The 21,284-nt window shown below is 51.2% G+C and overlaps 2 protein-coding genes across 3 annotated transcripts in view; one reads left to right on the top strand and one right to left on the bottom strand.

Annotated features, from left to right (window-relative positions):
- The window catches only part of NPTN (neuroplastin), a 51,038-nt gene extending 43,698 nt beyond the window's left edge, over nucleotides 1-7,340 (bottom strand). The window contains exon 1 of the mRNA XM_035335311.1: nucleotides 7,143-7,340. Within this exon, the coding sequence (XP_035191202.1) occupies nucleotides 7,143-7,230 (88 nt within the window). The 5' untranslated portion in view covers nucleotides 7,231-7,340. The remainder of the gene's footprint in view (nucleotides 1-7,142) is intronic.
- Nucleotides 7,341-20,945: 13,605 nt separating this feature from the next.
- Nucleotides 20,946-21,284, top strand: part of CD276 (CD276 molecule) — a 7,943-nt gene continuing 7,604 nt past the window's right edge. The window contains exon 1 of one of the 2 annotated variants that reach the window (XM_035336161.1): nucleotides 20,946-21,113. The gene's annotated coding sequence lies outside the window, so the exon portion shown is untranslated. Of the gene's footprint in view, nucleotides 21,118-21,284 lie in introns of both variants that reach the window. The other variant, XM_035336162.1, reaches the window with a different exon arrangement.

Here is a 21,284-nt window from a genome sequence, read left to right as displayed (position 1 = left end):
TTCCCCAGCACAAAGATGCAGGATGCTGGGGGGGAGTCCAGGCAAGTCCCGGCTTCCCACTGTACCTAAGTAGCAAAGAGGAGCCCATCCAGGAGACTTCTGAAGACACACAGATGTACAGACCGGCTCTGAGTCACAAGCCCTAGATGTTCAGCTGCTTCAGGACTCAGAAAAGCTTCCCCGAGGCACCTCTCTTCAAAGTGGTAAGCCTCAGCAGCAACCAACTGCTGAACCAGGTTATGCAGCCTGGCAGTCGTTAAAAGGAAGGAGCTTGCTGCAGAGCTTGTTTTACCGTAGGCGAACGCCGAACACGACAGCATCTCCAAATTCTGAGCTCCCAGCTTGTTGCCTGGAGTCATTAAGGCAACCTATCACAAGTAAATTAAGCTGCCTGCATCAAAATCAGAAAGAAAGTGAAAGTATAAAGTGTCGTAGTATGAAGTGTCAGCTGCTGGAGACCTTGGATGCTTAACACAACGGAGAGAGGAGGAAACAATATTGAGTTACCTGGGAGGTAATTTGTTTGCACACAGAGGCTAGGTCACCTCAAGCAGGAATTAACAACGAGAAGTACAAGGCCAGGGCAATCTTCATTTCTCTTTTAGGGTCTGGACTGTAAGGCTTATTTCACATTTTCCTCATGTCAGTCCTTATCTCCAGCATTTCCACTCAAGTCAGTCATTAAGCACCACTTTTGGCATCACAAAGGCAAAAGCTGCTTAACATCACAAAACTGGGGTGATTTTAACACGGCTGAAAGTAACAGAGCAGCTGGGCTTCAACCTGCAGCCAGCTGAGCATCACTTAGTTCGCTGCGAGTTTTGAATGAGTATGACGGGAACTGAAGCACTTCCACGCTTACAATCCGAACCTGCTAAGGCAGATTATTCCAGCTCACCACCACGAAGCTCTCCTAACATAAACCAGGCCAAAAAAATCCCGCAGCAGTCCGTCACTATGGCATCCGCTTGGTTTTTTAAAAATACACCCAAGCATGTGTTCCTTCAAACTCCTGCTGAATGCCTTCGCTGGACTATTTCAGTCTGCCTTTGGTTTGCTACAACGCCTGTTGGGAGCCTACTGCTTTGCTAAAAATCATCGTAGAGCTCCCTTTCTAGACATTTAAATACAATTCCCTCTGGTTTTAGCTTCAAATATATTGTGTCAGTTTTGCCGACCTCCCAGAATTAAATCCTTTCCCCCAAGACTCTTCCTCCTATTTGAAGTTCTGGCCTGACGGCACCTTTCCACATCTTCCCTTTTCACATCCGTAACAGTCCTCTTCCTCTCCTTTTCTCCCACCTTCAATATTCACCTTAGAAGATGTTTTTACTTGAGGTTTCCAAGGTACACAAGCTCTAGGGAGGGCCCCTGTGGCCCCTCCACCCACCACAAACTAGCAGTGATTCAGGTAACGGGGGCAGCAGCCACACCACTCAGCTGCTCTAAGCAGCTCTTTGGCTTAACAGATTCTTTAACGCCCTATTTGAAAATAGGAACTGTAAACGAAGCCTATAGGAATTAGAGCACTCTAAGACTTTTCCCCCCTTCATTCATACCAGAAAAGGGCATCATGATTTAATTTTCTTCTATAAAAAAGGCTCACCATGCAAACGTGGTTAGCCCGCTGCTGCCCTGGACAGTGTTCCTGCTCAGCTGGAAGATTTCATCTTTCAGACACCCCCTTCTTTTTTTGGTATGTAAGAAGGCTTCCCATCTGATAGCAAAACCCACCCCAGCTGACATGAACACAGTGTTCCTGCGGCAGGTCTGAGATTACATCTATGTACTGAAGTCCCAAACACACCTTCAGAAACTGAAGGACAGACACGGTGCTTCTGCCTCCTCCACAAGCAGCTGCAGAACAAAATCCTTAGTGCCCTGCCCCTTTTCAACATCAAAGCCATGAGGACTACGGCTGTCCTACCCCACAGCTCCCCAGCAGCTCCATTTGGGATCGAATTTACCCAGGATCAGAGCCCCACACCTTCCAGCGGCCGACATTGCGGTGTCGTTTTCCACCATGTGGAAACAGGAACGGGTGAAAAAAAGATAAAAATCTCACTCTCAAGAAGTTTAATTCTTAATTATAGCAGACATCTCTGGCTTCTGACAACACGTGATGAAGAACCCTTCCCGGCTGCAAAAGTTATTGTCTTTTTGCTTGAATGAGTTTGCGTCAGCACTTAAGTGGTGACTTCAACCACACAGATGACCCAAAAAAGCTTCGAGCTCATCAAGAGGGCATGAATTTTTAAAAGTCTACAGTAGTTATCTTACCAGGGGATAAATACTCCCAAGACATTCAATCCAGGCTGAAATTATATTTAGATCTAATTAGACCCTCTCACAACGCCAAAAGAAACGGTGCGGTACAAGGTAGCAAAGAAAAAGTTTAACGTAGAGTGAAAATTATTTCATATCAAGGAAATTTTGTGGTTATTTTTTGAAGGAACATAAGTGATGTTTCAGACAATTATCATGGCTTTAATAGCTGGATATTATTTTTTGATACAGAGCTTTGACAACAGCCAAGGACTGTTGTCCTTTGACTCTCCCCCTCCAACTTTACACCAGTCAGGTTTCACATCCTAGCATTAACAGGGTAAAAAACCTTGCCAAGTCCCCACGGTCGTTACAAAACGCAGCTAAGCAGCTTGTTTTAAGTTGCACTGACTACACAACGGCCATCCTCAAGCACCTGCTAGGCTGCGTGCAGGACCGGACACCAAACCTTCACACCCAGGGGCAGCATCCCAAGCGCAGGCGGGTCCCCACGGAGCTGCCCCCTGCAAGAGCCTCCTAACCAAAAATAAAATGTCACTGACACAGCTTTGCATATCAGGTGTGTGCTTTTTAATGTGATACAGCGAAGAGGGAGATGGAAAATGGAATAAATAAGATAGGTGATGGGTAGAGCATCATGTAAGCTGATCAAACCACAGCAAGCTGTGGTAGGAGTGGGTTCCAGAGGACAAAATGGGACTTCTGACAACAGAAAGGAAGGCACCAGAAGCAGGTATGGTGCCATTTAAATAAGAACAGCCAAGAACTACTGGGTTCTAGGCAGTCAAAGAGCACGAAGCAGCAGTCACGCAACCAGACTGACCTCCGGGAAGGATCCCACCGTGCTGTAAGTCCCCATTTGCCCCTTGCTGCAAACAGGTAGTGCCATCTGCAAGAGGCACCGAGCAATCCTTCCACGCTGCCGAGCCTTGGTCTGCTCCCAGCTGGAACCATGGCCAGTTCCACGTGTCACACTGCAGGACACGTGGCTGGAGAAAACCCACAGGAAAGCCCCGGGAACAGTCAGGAAAATACAACTTGTGGTGGATGACCGTGACAATTGACCCCACAAGTACAGAAAGTAATTGCTGGTGAGAAGGGCATATCCTGCTCCCTTCTCTAAACCGCACAGGTTTAGGGAATAAGAAGCCTAGTGTCAGGAAAGCGGGTTTAGGGTGGATTTATGGAAGACCTTTCCAGCTAATGGATAAGCAGGAACTGTTTATCTAACTTCCAGTGTTAAGAGGCTCCTCAATGGGAGCTGCAGCACCTCCAGCACTCGTTTGAAGGCTGGGCTTTACAACCAGATGAATCACAGGCTGGCATTGTCCTTTACAATGCAAGTCCTTACAATTGCCTCCTCTGAAGTAGTACTTAGAGCTAAAGAAACAGCTCATTGTGAAGGAAAGAATGCACCTCATTCACCAATGCAACCAGCAGTCTTCGGGCAGCATTGTGTGTGAGGACAGTCAGCATCATTTCGAGTACTTCCACCGGCTCTCCAGTCCTTGACACAACTAAAGCCCTTGTTGAAGTGTTGGTACCAGCAGCTGGCATCACTTCACTCTTCAGAGATCTGCTAGAACTGGATGCAATTTTCAAGCGTATACATTAGTCACGTTGCTTGTATCTAAGTTTCCTATGCGGGAGTTGTAGGAGGAAGGAGAATAGAGATGGTGGGGAAGGGAACAGAGCTCTGAACACTCTCCTCGCTGCTCAGCCCACACTTGCACTCCGTAAGCGCTGTACGAAACCGTTCCTTGGTTTTATCTGGGGACCATTAAAATCATGTCAGTGCAAAATGGATGAGAATCTGCAGTCAGAAATAACACTCACACTTTTAAAGATGCGCTGTTTAAGAATTTTCTCTTGTAGACAAGACACGATTAAGTCTGTTTTAACCATGCTTTGCCACCAGAGTAGATCTCTTAAAAGGAAGAACTGGAAAATAGCAATTCAGCTCACCTGGAGGGGTCGACTGGAAATTTAACAGGGTCAGCCTGAGCATCTATTTTAGACACCGGTAAAAATACAGCCACACTTCTTTGAAACTAAAGGCTCCAAGGTGAAAGCTCTCATATCCTGAAGCCTTTATTTTTAAGCAAGCAGCTGGAGAAACAAATAGATTGCAAAGGTCAAAAGCCAGCAACCAGAGAGGGCACGGAATTCCTCACCAGAGGCGAGTCAAGCATCTTACCATAAGGAGGAGCTGCCTGTTTTCAAGTGATTTTCCAGCAAATACCAGTTGGAAAGCACAGGTTTACACAGACCTTCTCGACAGACTGACTTTTTCCAGCTGTTCCTCCTCATCTCTTCTAGGCCTCCGCTCTGTCACTTCATTAAACCACACCTGGGGTGCAAGTGACAGGCAGCACCAGAAACGCAGCCTCGAGGAACCTGACACGTTTTGCAGAGGAATCCCCAGGAAAAGTTCCCTTTACGACACACGACTTTTTCTGTGACCTTTAGGCATTTATGCAAGAGCTCTGAAAATAATCCACACAAATGCCAGAAACCTGCTTCCAGTTTCATAAGCTTAGATCTATAGGCAGCGGTAATTAAAAATGTGCTGAATTGCATTAATTCTGGAAAAAACACTGGCTGTTCAGCAGCGATCCCTGGTCAGCAGCAGCAAAGAGGCTGCTCCCAACAGGCAGGACTCCACTGTGTATTTTTTGGGCCACGGGAGCGGTTTCCACCACACACCATGTGTGTCCTGCAGCTCAATAAGCTCACTCACTGTTCCTTTTTTGACCCGTACTCAGCCAGACAGCGTGTTGAACAGCCCTTGGCATCACCTCTCGCTACAGCGATGGCTACGGACCAGTTACAGGTAACGAGGCTCTTGGCTCTAGCTCTGGGGCTATCCTCCACACACTTCACAGCACACCCCTGTCGATATTCAGATGTTTTTTTCCAAGGAGCTGCCCCTGACAGACTTACACGTCCACTCAAATCACGTAGTTTTTCTAATGGCTTACAAGGAGAGCACACAACCCAGGGAACAGCTGGACCTTTCCCCCACAACAAAGCAGAAAATAATTGTTTCATTAAGCATCTCGTTGGCCACTGTTTGCAGAAAGAAATCGGTTCCTCCGTGGCAGGGCCTGACCTGCAAGCTTTACATGTTTCCCTCTGTTATGGCAGCATTCAAATAGGGGTCAAAACTTCAGCAGCAGCAATAAGCCTCTTGCAGAAGGACCTCCACCTTCCACTTGGCTTTCAAGTGCTCCAGTCCTTGCCAAGAAGATTTTCACTCACCTGTGGAAATTCCCACCTCAGCACTGATGCTCCCCCACCCTTTGATTGCCAGGGCAACCCCAGTTAAGCAAACACAAATGAAGGAGCTTTCAGGACACACCCGGGGTCTGCAGTCTCGCCTCATGCCACAACCAGCTGTCAGCATTTCACACCTTGATCATAAACCAGCACAGAACAGCTTCAGGCACATGACCCACTTCGCTCACAGGGCAGGAGACCACTCACCTCACTTTAGCTGAACACCACGGGGAACACAACGAGGGCAGGTGAACCCTGCCCAAATGATGTTTATTAGCACAGCTACCTCAGGGAGCACACAGCATCTCTGCAGCAGAGAACCTTTACGTCCACAAGGCAGCCCAACCTGCTGTATTCTGGGGATCCAGGTCCCCCCAGGTCCCACTGAACACCAGCAAAATTTGCCCAGAGCCTTGGTGGTTCCTTCGGAAAGGCCCCCACATTGCAGAAAGCCCACAGGCTTCATTCGCACAGCGTGGGTGCCAAAGCTTCTCCTGGGTGGTTAACAGTCAGACATGGAGCTCAGTTCTGGTTTCAGACTGCAAAATCCAAATATACTGAGGCAGTCATTCTGATCTGGGGTCTTTGGGCCATTATTTCTTAAAACTGCATGTCTACCACCACTTGTCAGATATGCTGAAGCCTCAGTGCTTTTTTTTTCCTAGAGTGAACAGTCAATGAGGCTGACCCCAGGCTGCAAAGCAAAACCCACCTCAGCAGAAGGAAGCTAGGACAGCACAGAATCTGCAGAGCAGAAAGGATGAAGAGGGGAGGACGGAACAACGCAAACTCATCTGGGGGTCGGTGTATTACCGAGGTACGGTTTCATCGGGGTAAGATTCCCCAGTGCACAATAAACCTCCAGCTCACGAGCCAGGCTCCCTGCCCTTACATTAGCCTCACCACAATCCTACACAAGAAGCCTGCCGGCAGTGAGGCAGCACCGAGGCAGCTCCAGAGCACGCAGAGCCTGACTTACGGCTGCCTCCGGCCTGCAGCTCACCCGGTAAGCTGCACGGTTCTCTAAGCTCTGCGGGATCTTCCTCCGAGCGCCGATTTAGGCCAGCCTCTTGGCCCCGCTTCGCTCTACCACTAATTGCCATGCACTTGGCTGCAAGCTCATCGGGGAGGAGGCATGCCGCGCTAGATTTAGCTCAGACTATCCTATAAGGAACAGAGAAGGTTTTTTTTTTTTCCCCCTTTTCCTCCCAGTTGCTAAGGAACTACGACTTTATTGCATTAGAAACCAGCGAGAGCAGCTCGGCAGATGCGGGTTCGGTGGGCGGGAGGCGATGTTCCAGCCCCCCGGGCGCAGATCACCTCATGAAGAGGAATTTTCACCTCATGGGGGAAAGGGACGAGGAGTTGGGGGGCTCCCAGCTCCCTCCTCCCCCCTCCCGGCGGGGCTGGAGCCCCGCAAAACGCCTCTCAGCGCCCCCCCCTCCCCCCCACCGCTTCGCCTCCCGTACGCTTTTGACCCTCGTCCCCCGCCGTAGCCTCCCCCTTAGCAACCAGCAGCCCCATAGCAACGGGCGGCCCCATAGCAACGCGCCCCCCCCTCCGCCCTTCACCCTCACCGTTCTGCGCGGCGGAGGGCGCCGGCAGCAGGGCGGCCGTGAGCAGCAGCAGGGAGAAGGCGGCGGGGAGCGGCCCGGAGCGGGACATCCTCCTCCTGGTCGGGGCCGGGGGCGAGCGGGAGGCGGCTCCGTCCCCGTCCTTCTCCGCCGACCTCCTACCGCAGCGCCGCCGCCGCCGCCGGCTCTCGCGAGACTTCGGGCCCCGCCGGGGGCGGGGGAGGCGCGGTCACGTGGGGGGGCGGCGGGGCGGGCAGCGCGGGCTCGCCGCTCCCCCTCTCAGGCGCCATCTTGTGCTGGGCTCGGGCATGGGGGTCCCTGCTGCCAGCCCGCCAGGGCTGCGGTCCTCGGGCTGAAATGCGGCTGAGAGAGCCGGCTGGGTGCTGGAGAGCGGTGGGAGTGCGAGGAAGGGTGTCCGGGGCTCGCAGCTGTGAGGTTTCTGGCCTCTCGCAGGCAGCCCTGTCTCCGCAGAGCCCCCTGAGGGCTCTGAGGTGGAGAGGGTGAAGTCGCTTCTGTGCCCCTCAAAGCTGTGACCTCGCTTTTATTCTTCGTTCTCAATAAAAATGCTAGCAAATAGTCCTGAAGGCGGGCTGGGGGCCCTGTTAGCCTTCGTATTTCATTGCCCTTGCAAGATGACAATTTTCACAGCCATTATTAGCAAAAATAATTCAGGAGTTTAACCCCCCATTCAACAGGGGCTGTGAGTGTTGCTGCAACCCTAAGTCCATCCCAAAGTGCTCCCCTTCTAAGACACAAACGGATACCTGCATCCCTGAAAGACCAACATTTTTTTTTTTATTTTCCCTCAGCCATGCAATAAGTTTAAACAATTTTATCAATTGTTGCTTGCGTTTCTTTTCCCCTTGCATCAGGTTTCTGCGTGGAGTTTACTCAGCAAAAGCATTGTGCTTTTTATGAAAGTACAACGCAGCCTGTGAAATTCTGCAGTAAATAATAAATGGGAAAACCCTGGGAAAGCCCCCCACAAGGGCAGCCTCATCCGGCGTGCCTGCCTGAGGTCTGCTTGCGGTTAGGACTGCAGACTGCCAGCACATAAGCCTACTTGTTGATAAACAAACAATAAAAAATAAATAAAACACGTGTGTTTTTTCAAGTACAGGGCTCTCTCTGCCCTTCTGATTGCACAGATCTGAAGCGGAGGCCACAAGAAGTGAAGGCGTTTGCCCCAGGTCAGTGGTGGAATTGGGTGCAAAAAGCTCAGAAATTCACTCCAGGTTCACTGGACCTGCCAGGCACCCCTAGAAATAGTTGTGGTTGCACCTCAAGGCTTGCCGGGTGAACTTTGGGCTGGTCACTGAAGTTTTCTCCTTATTTCCCTTCTTGTGAAGTAGATACTGGGTCAGACCTACTTATGCCTGGGTTGCTTTGTACTGCGCTGGTGACCCCAGCTGATGGTAAATGCAATTTAGCTGACATAAAAGCGGGTCCCTGACTGCTCTCCCTCCTGGGCTGGCACAGTTCGAGTGTGCTGCTGAACACTAACACACATCCAAGGCGGGGAGATTTGCAGGAGACTGGAACACGCCAGCACAGAAGGATGCCGAAAAAAAATAAAAATAAAGAAAATCCCTCAAGAGCACATTTTCTGCTTTTTGCTGAGTCCTCTGTCTCCACTCCAGAGATCTCTGCATGCTCAGGACTCCCAAAATAGTTGTCCAGAGATTGTCTAGCTTCTCCCCCTCCCACAAAAGGGGCTCTGGGAGGATGTTAATGCAACCAGCAGTTGTTTCCCTTTCCAGGCAAAGCTTCCCGGCCACGAAATCCCATTGCAGGAGCTTCTTTGACCGGGGTGCAGCCTGCAGGGGCCACGCTAATTGTACCCTCGCTCCCTGGCTTCGCTTGGAGCAGCTCTTTGACATTGCACCCCAGATTGCTTCGCCTCGTTATCCTCTGCTGATTGCTGGCAAACAGAATCGGAGTCCTTTCATTGTGGGCATGACTCAAGGACTGAAAAGGAGGATCAGACACACCTTTTTCATGGAAACCTCGCTATTCAATTGAAGCGGATGAAATTGCTGCATGAGAGCTTCAGGGCTTTGATGATGATGATCATGGGCTTAGGATCTGCTGAGGTCACCGGAGAGAAACCTTCAGGCTGTGCCCAAACCTGGCTGGCCATGGGTCTCCAAGGATGCCGTGATACTGAACTCGATCTGCATCATATGTTCCACTGTGCCGTGTATCCTGCGCTTGAGCATTTCCATGGTGCATTTCCATGACTCACTATTCTTGCCAGCTGAATCATCTGTGACACTACTATTTGTTTTCTTGCCATGGCGCAGAAACATCCTCTTTTCTCCCCTTGTTTGTTGTTCCCTGGAACCGTCCTCACAGTAGCGCTAGAAAACCAGAAGGAGCAGGGAAAAAGAAGCAGAAAGCAAGATTTCACATGGTGCTCTCCTTCCTTCTGCTTTCTGCATGCTGTTTTGCCTGCTCCCGAGGATTTTGCTGTAGCTCTCATTTTCGCAGACACCCACTCGGCATTAGGCCTTACCTACACTCGAGTGTTTTCCAAGTTTGGAGCTAGTTAGCAATGTACTTGCCTCTGAGCATGGTTTGTATCTGCACAGTAATACTTGTTTCGTAACCATGGCAGCTCGCCGTGACTCATGCTGCCGGAGGCCTGGGCCGAAGTTAGCAGAAGGCTTCGGCACACTGTTGTTTCCCTTTATCTTCTCCCCACCGTTGCGTAATTCATCTGTCACGTTTGCACTGCTCTGGCTCCATCCTGGGGACAACCCCGGGACATGCTGCCCCGCTCGCCGGGAGCTTTGCTCCGCCAGAGAGCAGGGTGCAGCCGCCGGGGTTTCCCTCGAGGGCCCTGATTACCCAGAGCAGCTAACGAAGGTGCCATGCAGGTGGAGCTGCCCTGTGGTTTTGTGGTTGAGGCAGAGCGTACCACACAAGGAACAAAAGCAGAAGATCACTGTGCTGACGGACCCCACCTGAAGCCTACCGCTGTCTTTGAGAGTTTTTGGGGAGCTTTTGGGTTTCTACAGGTTCCCTAATGTATATAGCCAATGTCTCAGGTATCCAGCATGGCTAGCATGGGATAAAAAGCTGTTCTCTCCCTGGGCACAAGCATGTCCTCTTAACAGGTCACACTTACAGTGGAGTTGTTTAGAAAAATAGGAGTTGCCAGCGCTGGGTGCAACGTAGCAGCTTGATGGTAAGAAAAGGGTTTTATTCCAGAGGCAAGTGTTCCACTTGTTTTTTTGGGGGGATGTTTTTTCACTTGTATGGTGATTCCTGACCTTGTGAGTGGAAAGAGGAACTCAGACACAAATTTTCCAGAGTAACTCACAATCCCCACACTTCCCCTTCACTCGAGACCCATCTTCTTTTCTCCCGGCACGCATCAATCTGGGTTATTCTCTGAGACTTCAGCTAAAGCAGGACAGAAAGCATGGGATTCAAAACAAGCAAAGAGGAAGAAAATCATTGTACAAAATTCCTGTTCTTTTTCCCACTGCAGAGCAGCAAGGAGGCATCGTCCTTGTGTGTGTGTGTGTCATCTTTGAGCTGTCTTCTTGCAACTGGAAGCCTTTAAGACATCCCTGTTATTTTGATGTATTTATTGATACACTTTGGCACTTGAAGAAAGCTTTGCCTCGAGAAGTCTCGCTCACAGTCACCTTCTTTTGAATCTATTATTGGAAAGTTGAAAATGTAGGGTAGAGCGTGAAATGCTTGGTGACGTCTAGCAGTGAAAGTCAGCTACTGCAGCTGCTCTCGGGGCTGAGAAATGCTGAATAACGTCGGTTAATGCCTTGACATGCTGGTGAAAGCGCAGATCCATGCTTCAGCTGGCTCAAATCAGCTTGTAGACACGCGCAGGGTACTTGCACACCAGAACGCCGCTGCTTGACAAGGCTGCATTAAGCACAGGATCGCGCTGTTGGTGTTGCGTGCACAGAGGAGACGAATGAGCAAACACCATGCCATATGCATGCGTGTGCTTACATGTTACGGAAGGCTGCCGGCCATCACTGCTCCTTGCCTGCCTTGCAGCATCCTAAGGAGCAGCTCTGGCCCTTAGGTCACACACGGATGATTAGCAGCTCGTCTCCCCAGAGGCACAGTGGTGGGAAGGAAACACCATTAACCTAAGGAGATAACTGAGCCACTGCTGCTCCCGGGGCTGTTCCAGGAGAGCCGCCAGCCCCTTGGGACAGAGGTGACACCCATCCCGGTGAGTCACCAGAAAGGCTCTCTGGCTCTTCTTACAGGCAGGGCACAAGGGGCTGGGACTGCTGACAAGGCTTCATCCTGCACAGCAGCTAAATTGGGGACATGGCTCAGCATCATTGCTGCTAGCTGGGCGTGGGGACACGGAGCCGCAGGACTGAGCTACTGGGGTCAGCAGCTCCTGCCACCATCAAGTCAAAATCATGGTTAGAGCGGGTTGTTGCTGGCTGGTAGGAGAACTGGAGCATGGGGGAAATGCCAGTAGGAAAAACCAAGGTGATTCAATGCAAGGGAATGTGAGAAAATGATGGAGGAGCAAGGAGCAGCAAAACAGGAGGTGGAAGGAAAAAAAAAAAAAAGGAAGAGATTGAACTGCAGTGGTGCTCTAAGGAATGAGAGACAAAGGAAACGCTTGTAAAACCAGAGAAAACCATGTAAAATCACTTTCTGGGGAAAAAAAAAAAAAAAAAAAGAGAGGAAGGACCCTCGGGTAGTAGTGAGAAGAGTATAGATGTACTTTCTCATTCTGCGGAAAGGTGGCTTTCCACATCTCAGCTCCGGCGGGTAATGGCAGTTTGGTTATTTCTAGCAACCCCCCTGTCCTCCTACATGTTCAAATGTTCCTGTCAGAAATGGTCAAAATGTTTGAACTGCTTTTTTTTTTTTTTTCTTCCCCTAAGGAGAAATGTCCTTTCAAACAATACAAACATTGTGACAGAAAAGGTAATTTTGGACGGAACGATTCACAATGCAAACAAAACCAGAATCCAATGAGAATTATTGGCGTATCTGATTTAATCTGCGTTATGGCAGAAGGCTGAAGGATGCCTCACTGATTTTTGGCAGAAAAGGACTAAGGCAGACAAAGAGGAATCAAAGTGCTGTTTTCCCCTCTCCCTGACCCAACCCTGAAGTTGTTTCTCTCAACAGCAATTATTTCATCCAGCTCAGCCCTGCAGTAATGTTTTTCTCCACCCATTTTTTTTTGGAAACCAGGTCCAATAGATTAAGTTTCCAGTTACAGATACACGAGAGCTATTCCCCGACCTCGTTATCCCGAGGAAAGGGGTAACGTTATCCTCCTGCTCATTAAGAGCAGCTCCATCCAGCCGCGGGCAGGGCACGTGGGGACAGCCCCACTGTACCCCAGCTCCCTGTGGGTCACAGCAGGAAGCCTCCGAGAAGGCACAGGGGAAAACCCAAACATCTGGAGCAGCTTGCGTGGTGCAGAGTTGAATTTGTGGACGATGCCGTCAGCAGTAGACGGCAGGTGGCACCCATGGATTAGTGCAGGGCTTGCTCTGGGTGAGCATGAGCCTGGCTGGGCGATGCCTGAAGCGAGGGCTGGGGAGATGCTTTAACTCCATCTCCTTGGGGAATGAATAAATAAGTAGGGAAATGGAAAAAAAAAAAAAAAAAAAAAAAAAAAAAAAAAAAAAAAAAAAAAAGGAGGAAAACAGGCCTTCTAGATTGCACGCAGGGACTGCTGCATCCTGTTTTTGCTGGCCTGGGGCACATTCAGGCTATTCTCTTTCCATTTTGTTAGGGAGCAAGCTTGTCTTGGGGCCCCGAACGCCTGGGACGTCCATAGGAAGCAGGCTTGCTCTGCCAGGGAGCAAAAAGTGGCACTGCTCCTCCAGGGAACGGGAAGCGAGGGCACGCAGTGGCTGGCAGGATGGGGACAAGCCCCAAGGGACCTGAACAAGGGGAGCTGAAGGCAGCCAAGAGTCCAGACCATCAGGTGTGCTCACAGCGAGATCAAGGCAAGAAATCTGTCTGCGGGTCAGGATCAGGCGTGGCGAGGGCACCCAAGCTCAGATGCAGTGGGGCGACCCCTGCACAAGTCTATACCTGAAACGAAGACAGTGAAACTCAGATCAGACAAGGAAACTTGGATCTTTTGGGGGCCGATGGAGGGAAGGAGCTGGCCAGGAGTTCATCGCGATGTTTTTTGTATCTCCTACACGATGCTTCGTCAGGCCATGGGCAGGCTTTCTGAGACGGGGCTGCCTTGGGGACATGGCTTGGGGACAGGGGACATCCCTCCAGATGCCATCCATGGAAGGAGCCCCCAAGCAGCTCCAGACCCTTCAGGGTGCACTAGGGAGCAACAAGGACACCTGAGATGACATAAAATAAATACCAGCCATGAGAAAGAAGGGGGGCAGCCATGAGGGCACTACTGGGCTTTAATGACCCCGGTCGGCCTCACCTGGGACCCCCACCTTCCTCTCCATCAAGGAGCACGAGGAAGGACTAGGCAAAATGGGCTGAAAACCTTCCAGAAAGGTGCAGAGAGGGCTGGGACAAGCTTTGGGATGCAAATGCGAGAAGTAATTTCTGCGGCAGGATTTCTTTATCAATAGGAGAAAACGAACAATAGGGGATGGCAGTGAGCGGCCACAGGCTCAGCTGAGTATCTTTAGGATCTCACCTAGAGAAGCTTGGGGGAGTGTCATGTGGGGGATTTAATTGATGGCAAACTTTATGGGCTGCACAGAGGTGGAGGTGCTCCAGACTGAGCAGGGAGGACTTTTATAGCAGCTAGCAGATGAGCGTCGTGAAAGATGGCTGTGATTCTTTGGGCATTTCTGGGTTAGATTGCAGTAAAATTGCAGCAAGAAAGCAATTTTGCTTTAATCAACTATATAACAAAGCCCCAACACAGTGATGAGCAGAAGGTGTCAGAAGATAGGAAATTGTCAGCATTGCTGGAGCTGAAAGATAAGATTGTACTCTCCATGGCTACACTAAAGGAGGATAAATGATCCATAGGGGCAATTCAGAAATAAAATAACCTACAATTAAAGTTGTTTGAATTACAGTCTTAGGGAAGCACGGGAGGAGGAAAAAGCCAGTTTCAGTGGAAAGTCTGAAGCCTCCTTCCCACGTGCTTTCAGAAAGCAGAACTTTTTTGGGAAATGAAAGAAAAACTGAGCAGGGCAACCTCTACAGAAGAGCAAAGGATGTGTTAGAGGGGACCCTCTAGGGATGGGAGGAGGTGGTTGTGCTCTGCTCAGCACAGGTGGGACCTCAGCTCCGGTCTTGTGGCTCTTGGCTGCCTCCAGCCATGACTCCATCAACCTGGGGAGAGGAAAAGAGCTTAATTTGTAGGGAAGCAGATACAGGGTGAAACCTATTTGTGAGTGTGACCCCTGCAGAGGGGTCTGGCACCTTCACTGGGTTTTGGGTGGGTGGGCTGGGTGGGCAAGGCTTATGGCCATGTCCCCAGGTGGGTCCTGCTACGGGACAGGGGGGTCCGTGCTGCAAACCTCCCCTTGAAACCCCAGAGACCATCAGACGAAAGCGTGGGGGAGCGAGGGGCTGATTTTTGGATCCATCATCGCATCTGATGGCTTCGTGAGTGGGAATCTCCTGCTTTTTTGCGGGACTGCTCCCGAGCAGGTGGCAGGGATATTTGGAGCGAGTCGGCACCTCCCGTGCTGCAAAATCCCCCATCCCACCAGCCGCCTGCTGATGGGCCCCGCTGCAAACAGATGGCTGTGGGGAGGGCTGCAGGGAGCGTTGCGAGGTGGCGTGAACGCGGCTCCTTGTGCATGATGCGGTGCCGCGGGGCAGCTGCGGGGTGGAAGCCGAAGGCAGCCGCCCCAGCCAAGCTCCGCGGTGACTTGTGCGGCTGCCACGCTGCCTTCCGTGCTGGCAGCTGGCTCGGAGGAAGAGGAGGAGGAGGATGCTGAGATGACGGATGTGACTCAATATTTCACCATATGAAATATTATTTGGATTGCTGTGCATGGATAAAGGGAATGAGTTACCTAAGTTTGAGACAAAAGATGCTTTTCTTAAGAACTACATACTTGGGCTGTCATCCTCTTTGTCATCTCTCAGGACCGGTGGACTGTTAGCTCAGACCCCACCCTTGGAAGTCCTGATCCATCCATTCCGAGAAGGAGATTGGGTTCTGATGAGAACATGGAGAGAATCGAAGCTGCAGCCTGAGTGGGAAGGACTGTTCCAAGTGCTCCTGACTCCTGAGACAACAGTAAGAACAACTGAGAAAGGATGGTACCATACCTGAGGACATCCCAATACCAGGACTTTTCAACTATGACAGAGAGAAGCTTGGCAACTCCATCAGCCAGTTCCCTCAGGACCCTGGGACTCATGTCATCAGGTCGCATAGACCTGTACCTGTTTAGATTCATCAGGTGGTGTCGAACCTGCTCTTCACTTACAGCAGGTGGAACTTTGATCCCCCAGCCTCCATCTACGGGTTCAGGGAAATGAAAGAGTTGTGAAGCCCGTCTGCCAGTGCAGATGCAGGCAAAGAAGTTGCTGAGTACCTCAGCCTTCTCCCTGTCTGTCGTTACCAATTACTCAGATGTAGAAACTCACTCCTAATATAAGAAATTGGCCACCTATAATCGCTCACGCACTCCCATTTTCACCCCTCAGTCTATTTTCACAAGTGCTAAAGGTGCAGGTGGCCCTCGAGGACTCCTCCAGCAGCCCGAAGGGAGCTGTGTCCTCTCTTGTGCTGTTCCTCGAGGCTCTGTGCAGGAGATGCCACCTGTCACACGAGGGCTGGGATGGGAAAGAAGCACTCACACAACCCCTGAGAACTGGCAAGAGTTGTTTATTGCCGGGACAGCTTGCAGGCAAGCCTGCGGGATGTCCGTGAGATTTGGGGGCTCCAAGCTAATGTTTGGGATGGGGCCTGAGCAACGAGTAGGGAGCTGGCCGGGCACTCCTGTGATGCAGTTTGTGCTTCCTGATGGCACAGAGTGAAGATGTGCCAGGGCAGTCCCAGGTCTGTTCTGGCTGTGGTGGATCCACTTCCATTGCCTCTTCCTTATCTTCGTGGATCCAGCTCCATGGGCTGGGCAGGAGGATGAGCCAGTCTTTGCCAGGGACTGCCCAAGCAGGATGCCTTCGATTCCACATGTTTTCTAGCCAGGGTGCCACACCAGGGGACCGACCTGTTCCACCCTGAGGTCCCATGCCACTGTTGGCTTGATTTTCACGCCTGTGGTGCCAATTATATTTCTTATATGTGTCTGTGGGCTGCGCACCAGAGGTCCCTCGAGCACTGCTGTACCTGGTGCTGCTGGTGCTCTCTCTGCCCCCAACACGTTTCCTGGTCAGCTGCCTTCCTTCTTGGTGAAGCCCTGGATGCCATGGCTGTCCTCGCAAACCAAGCAGAGCCGCTTCTCGCCTTGCAGCCTCTGGTCTCCGAGTAGCTCAGCGAGTGGCGGGCCAGCGGCAGGGGGGCTGTTTTATAGGGCCCACAGGCAGTGGTGGCCACTGTGACCTCAGCAAGCCTCTGTGATGAAGTGGCCCAAGTGTGGCCAAAGGTGGCTGTGTTGGGAGCGGCCTGGGAGATGTCCTCACATGGGGGAAGGAGCAGAGTTGGGGGGGCTGAGGGACCCTTTTCTGGGGCTGGCTCCCCCGAGCCATTTGGTTTGCCTGAGAGAAAGGCAGCCCCTCGGTCACAGGCACTGCCCTGCACCTCCCATGTCCCACACGACATTTTCCAGCTCAGGCTCTAGCCTCTCATCAGTGTAACACAGAATCACAGAAACATTAAGGTCAGAAAACACCGCCAAGATCATCTGGTCCAACCACCCCCCTACCACCAATGTCACCCAATAACCCATGTCCCCAAGCACCCCGTCCAACCTTTCCTTGAACACCCCCAGGGACGGTGACTCCACCACCTCCCTGGGCAACCCGTTCCAGTGCCTGACTGCTCTTTCTTATCTATTATATATTATTAGTATTATCTGATACTTATTAATATCTTATTAATATTTATTATTTATTAATTTAATAAATATTATTAACATTTAATCTCTTTTCTAAATATCTGTTTTCTAATATCCAGCTGTCATCATTGAGATTTACTACTTCGAAAATGAAAATTAATTCTGCTTTATGTAGATACTTGAAAAATTAGTAAACCTGGGGGGGGGGGAAAAGAATGGTGTGTGAATTAGAAAACACTATTGTAAATATCTCAGCTGTAACTGAAGAACCAGAAAATAAGTTTGATAAGTTTGCAAAAATAGTACTCTAGAATCAAATAGTATTAGATTTATTAATAACCTCATAAGGAGGAGCGTGCACTGTAATTAATACTATTTGCTGTATATATGTAGATCAAATGGGACGAATTTGACTGATATCAAAAATATTTGGGAAAAAAAAATAAAACACAACAAGATCCTACATTTTTCTTTATTCCAAGGTAGCTGTGTAGTCATAGTAAGGAGAAATGCTAAGTAGGTAAGTGGACAGTAGAAGGCCTCGCTGTTCCAAAGTAAGGTAGAAGCTTGAGGAAAAGAGGATGAGCAGCGTGAGAACAGTAAAACTAAGATCACAAGTTCTCAGAACATAAGAAAGGAAAAATTAAAGGGTTGGAAAAAAAAGAAAAATTGTACAGATATGGTATAGAGGAGTGTCGAGTAGCTTGTGAACCTGCAGTACTCAGCCAATGAGGAAACAGGGGAGGTGATCAGGTGTTGGGTAATAGGGAATAAAAGGTTATGGTTTGTGTACTAAAATGCACTCCTGATTGACAGGACGCCTGCCATTGCAATCACAAATAAAATAGCTTCACAGAAGATCCTGTCTGAAGAAAATTATTTGAGATTCTTCTCACAATGGAAGAGCCGCTTTGGGAAGGGCTTTTCTTGGGAAAGTTCTTCTGTGCAGCACAGGGTGGGCTCCAAAATTGTGTGGCTGAGCTGGAAATGGGGCCCACCAGCGCTCTGCTTCCTGAAATCAGCCGCTCCACGAGCACCAGCGTGGGAGCTGTTCCCTCCTAGGTCTCCTCTCCCTTCTGACCATCCCTTTTCCACCACCCTGTCCATCCACATGCCGACAGTGGGCTCTGCCTTCGGAGCCGGGACACTGGCTGGGGGCTATCCTGGGTGCTGCCGGGGTCCTGCTGGGTCTCCTGGGCGTCCAAGAGCCAGGAGCAATAGGTCAGGATGCGTCCTGAGGTTCCCAAAGGTCTGCATCAAGGCAAGCTGAAGGTTTATTAGGGTTATCATTGCTTTGTGGGTGGAAAGCCTGAGTCTGGCCAACTTCACCCACCTTTGATGTGGTAAATACAAGTGCCAGTGACTGAGAACTTGCGTGTGGCTGCTCTGAGCTGCTCTGGGGCAAACGTGGTGCTAGAGCACACAGACTGTGACCAGCACAGCTTGTGTGAAAGCACGTCGAATACCAAATAGCCCAGGCAAATCTGCTTTGTATGGCTTGCTCCTCATCAGCATGGCATCTGCTGAAGTTCCGCACGGCTGGGCCCCGGTGTCACCGCGTGGGACACGGTGGTCCTGCAGTGCTGTAGCTCTGTTTTAGTGCTACCCTGCTCCTTTTTCTGCTTGCTTGCTTGTGCACAAACTCAGCTCGTGGGCTCCAGAGTCAGCCGAAGAAAACACCTTAAGGAATGGCTCTAGAGATGACAAACATACTATTTTTAAAATATGAATTGATGAAAGCTGTGCTGAAAGCGATCCTGCAGAGGTGTTGCTGGGGAAAAGAAAAGCCTCGTGACTTTCCTCTGATAAGAAAATATTCCTTCCTCACGCTGCTGGCGTCCCCCAGGGGGGGTTGTGCATCTGGAGTCCATCGCCGGGCTCTCTGCTTCTGAACGCCTGCTGTGTGCTGCAGAAAACGCTGAGCTCCCTCCAGAGCAGCCTCCCACCACGTGCACGGACCCGAAACATCTGCGCTCAGGCGGCGGTGAGTGACTCACTGTCCCCAGACCCAGCATGGCCACATCCGAAGCGTTTCGGCTCCGTTCCTCCAGGCGAGCAGGGCTGAGGCTGTCCCAGCTGCAGCCTCAGCAAAAAGCATCGGGAACACCAGGGCAGGACCAGCACGGGGCTCCTCTTTTTGCTCCGTATCACTGGCAGCGTGATGAATATGCATGTACCCCAGCACCTTAGTCTGTCTCCTTGAGCAGATCCTGGCTGAGCGTAAAATTAAACTTGCAAATCGCAGCCTTTTCTTTGCCTTCCTGTGTTTATTTATTTATTTATTTATTTATTCTGTTGTGATCAGCTTTGTTATTATGCACATTTCTCATGCACATACCTCGGGTACTTCAGGGTGCGAGGAAGGAAAATTAGCCGAAATACTCATTTGGGACAGAGCATCCACTATTTAAATTCCTCCCTGGAAGCCTGTTCGTTGTTAATTATGAACAGGCTTGCAAGCAGCATAATTTTAATTTCTAAGCTAGTGTTGATGTGGAAAAATCTGCCTTTGTTTCAAAGGGCGTTTTAGATTTTATTTTAACAGTAAGGAATCTGCCGGCGCTCAGACACTGTGATGGCTGAGCCCTGCACTGGGAGTTTGCATCTTTTTGGGGTATTTTTACTGAACCCCTTGGGCTCCACTTGCATTTCTGGAGCTGGGTAGGGACTCATCTCAAGCAGAAGGTCCCCGCAAGCCCAGCTGGTCTCCAATTGGAGACGGAGGGCTGCATCCTTTTTGGCAGCATCCCCAAAAAGTGCCTCTGGATTGATGGGGCTCTTGTGTCTGGTCTCCAGGAGCTGTGCACAGCCACCACCCCCACCAGGCTGGGCACGGAAAGAGGAACCCTCCTGATCTGCAGGCACATCTGCAAATCGAGCTCCTGATTTTGAAGCGTAGCTGCTTTTGAAGTATATTTGCTTCATCCTCCGTTGTTCTTGTTGCTCTCACCCATGGAGCTTGGGTCAAGGCTTTGCCAGCTCCATCACCACAACATCCTTCCTTGCTCACAGGAAAAAAAATAAAATAAAAAAAATCAAGTGGTTTTAAATATAGCACATCTCAGGGTATTTTTATTTGCTTTTTAGCTTTGAGCTCTCCAGGTTTGGTTGTTCCAGCTTTGCTCTGTAATCAGAAGGGTGAGGAGCTTCCTTTTCTCCTCCGCAATGAAACCAAAGCCTCCCACGTGGGCACTGGGGCCACCAAGCCATGGGGACAATGCGGGAGCCTTGGGGACATGGTGAGAGCTGCCCAGGTATCATGTGTCTGAGGTCTTGCTTTCGTGGGCACCCCTGCACTGTGGCTCCCAAATATTTGGGGGTCCCTCCCTCTCTAGCAGCATCTTCCACCGAGGATGGTGTGGGGCTGCCAGTGCCTCTGCACCCCTATTCCCCCAGCTCCATATACCCCAATCCCCCAGCTCTGTGCACTCCAAGCTCCGTGCACCCCAGTTCCCCAGCTCCCTGAACCCCAGCTCCATGCACCCCAATCCTCAGACTCCCTGCATCCCAATTCCCCCTGCCCCATACACCTCCATCCCTATGGTCCATGCACCCCAATTCCCTGTCTCCACACAGCTCATGCCTGGGGCTCCCTGCACCCCAATGTCCTGGCCCCATACACCCCAATACCCTAGCCCCATACAGCTCGATCCCCCAGCCCCACCTGGGGCTCCCTGCACCCCCATCCCCTATCCCCACACACCCCATATCTGGAGCTCCCCACACCCCAGTCCCCCAGCCCCATACACCCCAATTCCCTCTGTCCATACACCCCAATTCCAGGACTCCCCGCACCCCAACCCCTGACCCCACTCCCCCCAGTTCCCGGCCCCATACCCCCAATTCCCCATTCGCCCCCCCCCCAATTCCCCATTCTCCCCCCCGGCCCCTCCTCCCCCGCCGGACCCCGGGCAGGAAGCGGCCGCAGCCAACCAGGGCCCGAGCGGATCCGAAGGGATCCGAAGGGATCCGAAAGGAGCCGAAGGGATCCGGAGGGAGCCGAGTGGGGCCGAACGCAGCCGAGCGGAGCCGAGGCGCGGTAGGTGCGGGCCGGGCGGGGACGGGGGGCGCCGGGGGGCGCCGGGCAGGGGGCGGCCGCGGGGCTCCGTGAGCGGCCCCCGGGGCTCCGTGAGCGGCCCCCGGGGCTCCGTGAGCGGCCCCGGCCTCGGTCACAGCCCCGGGGCCTCCCCGGGCTTTGTGCTGGGGGGGG

The sequence above is a fragment of the Oxyura jamaicensis genome, chromosome 10 (assembly GCF_011077185.1).
Source record: "Oxyura jamaicensis isolate SHBP4307 breed ruddy duck chromosome 10, BPBGC_Ojam_1.0, whole genome shotgun sequence".
NCBI lineage: Eukaryota > Metazoa > Chordata > Aves > Anseriformes > Anatidae > Oxyura > Oxyura jamaicensis.
Note: the sequence above shows the minus strand (reverse complement) of the source record. Positions and strands in the feature narration are given on the sequence as shown.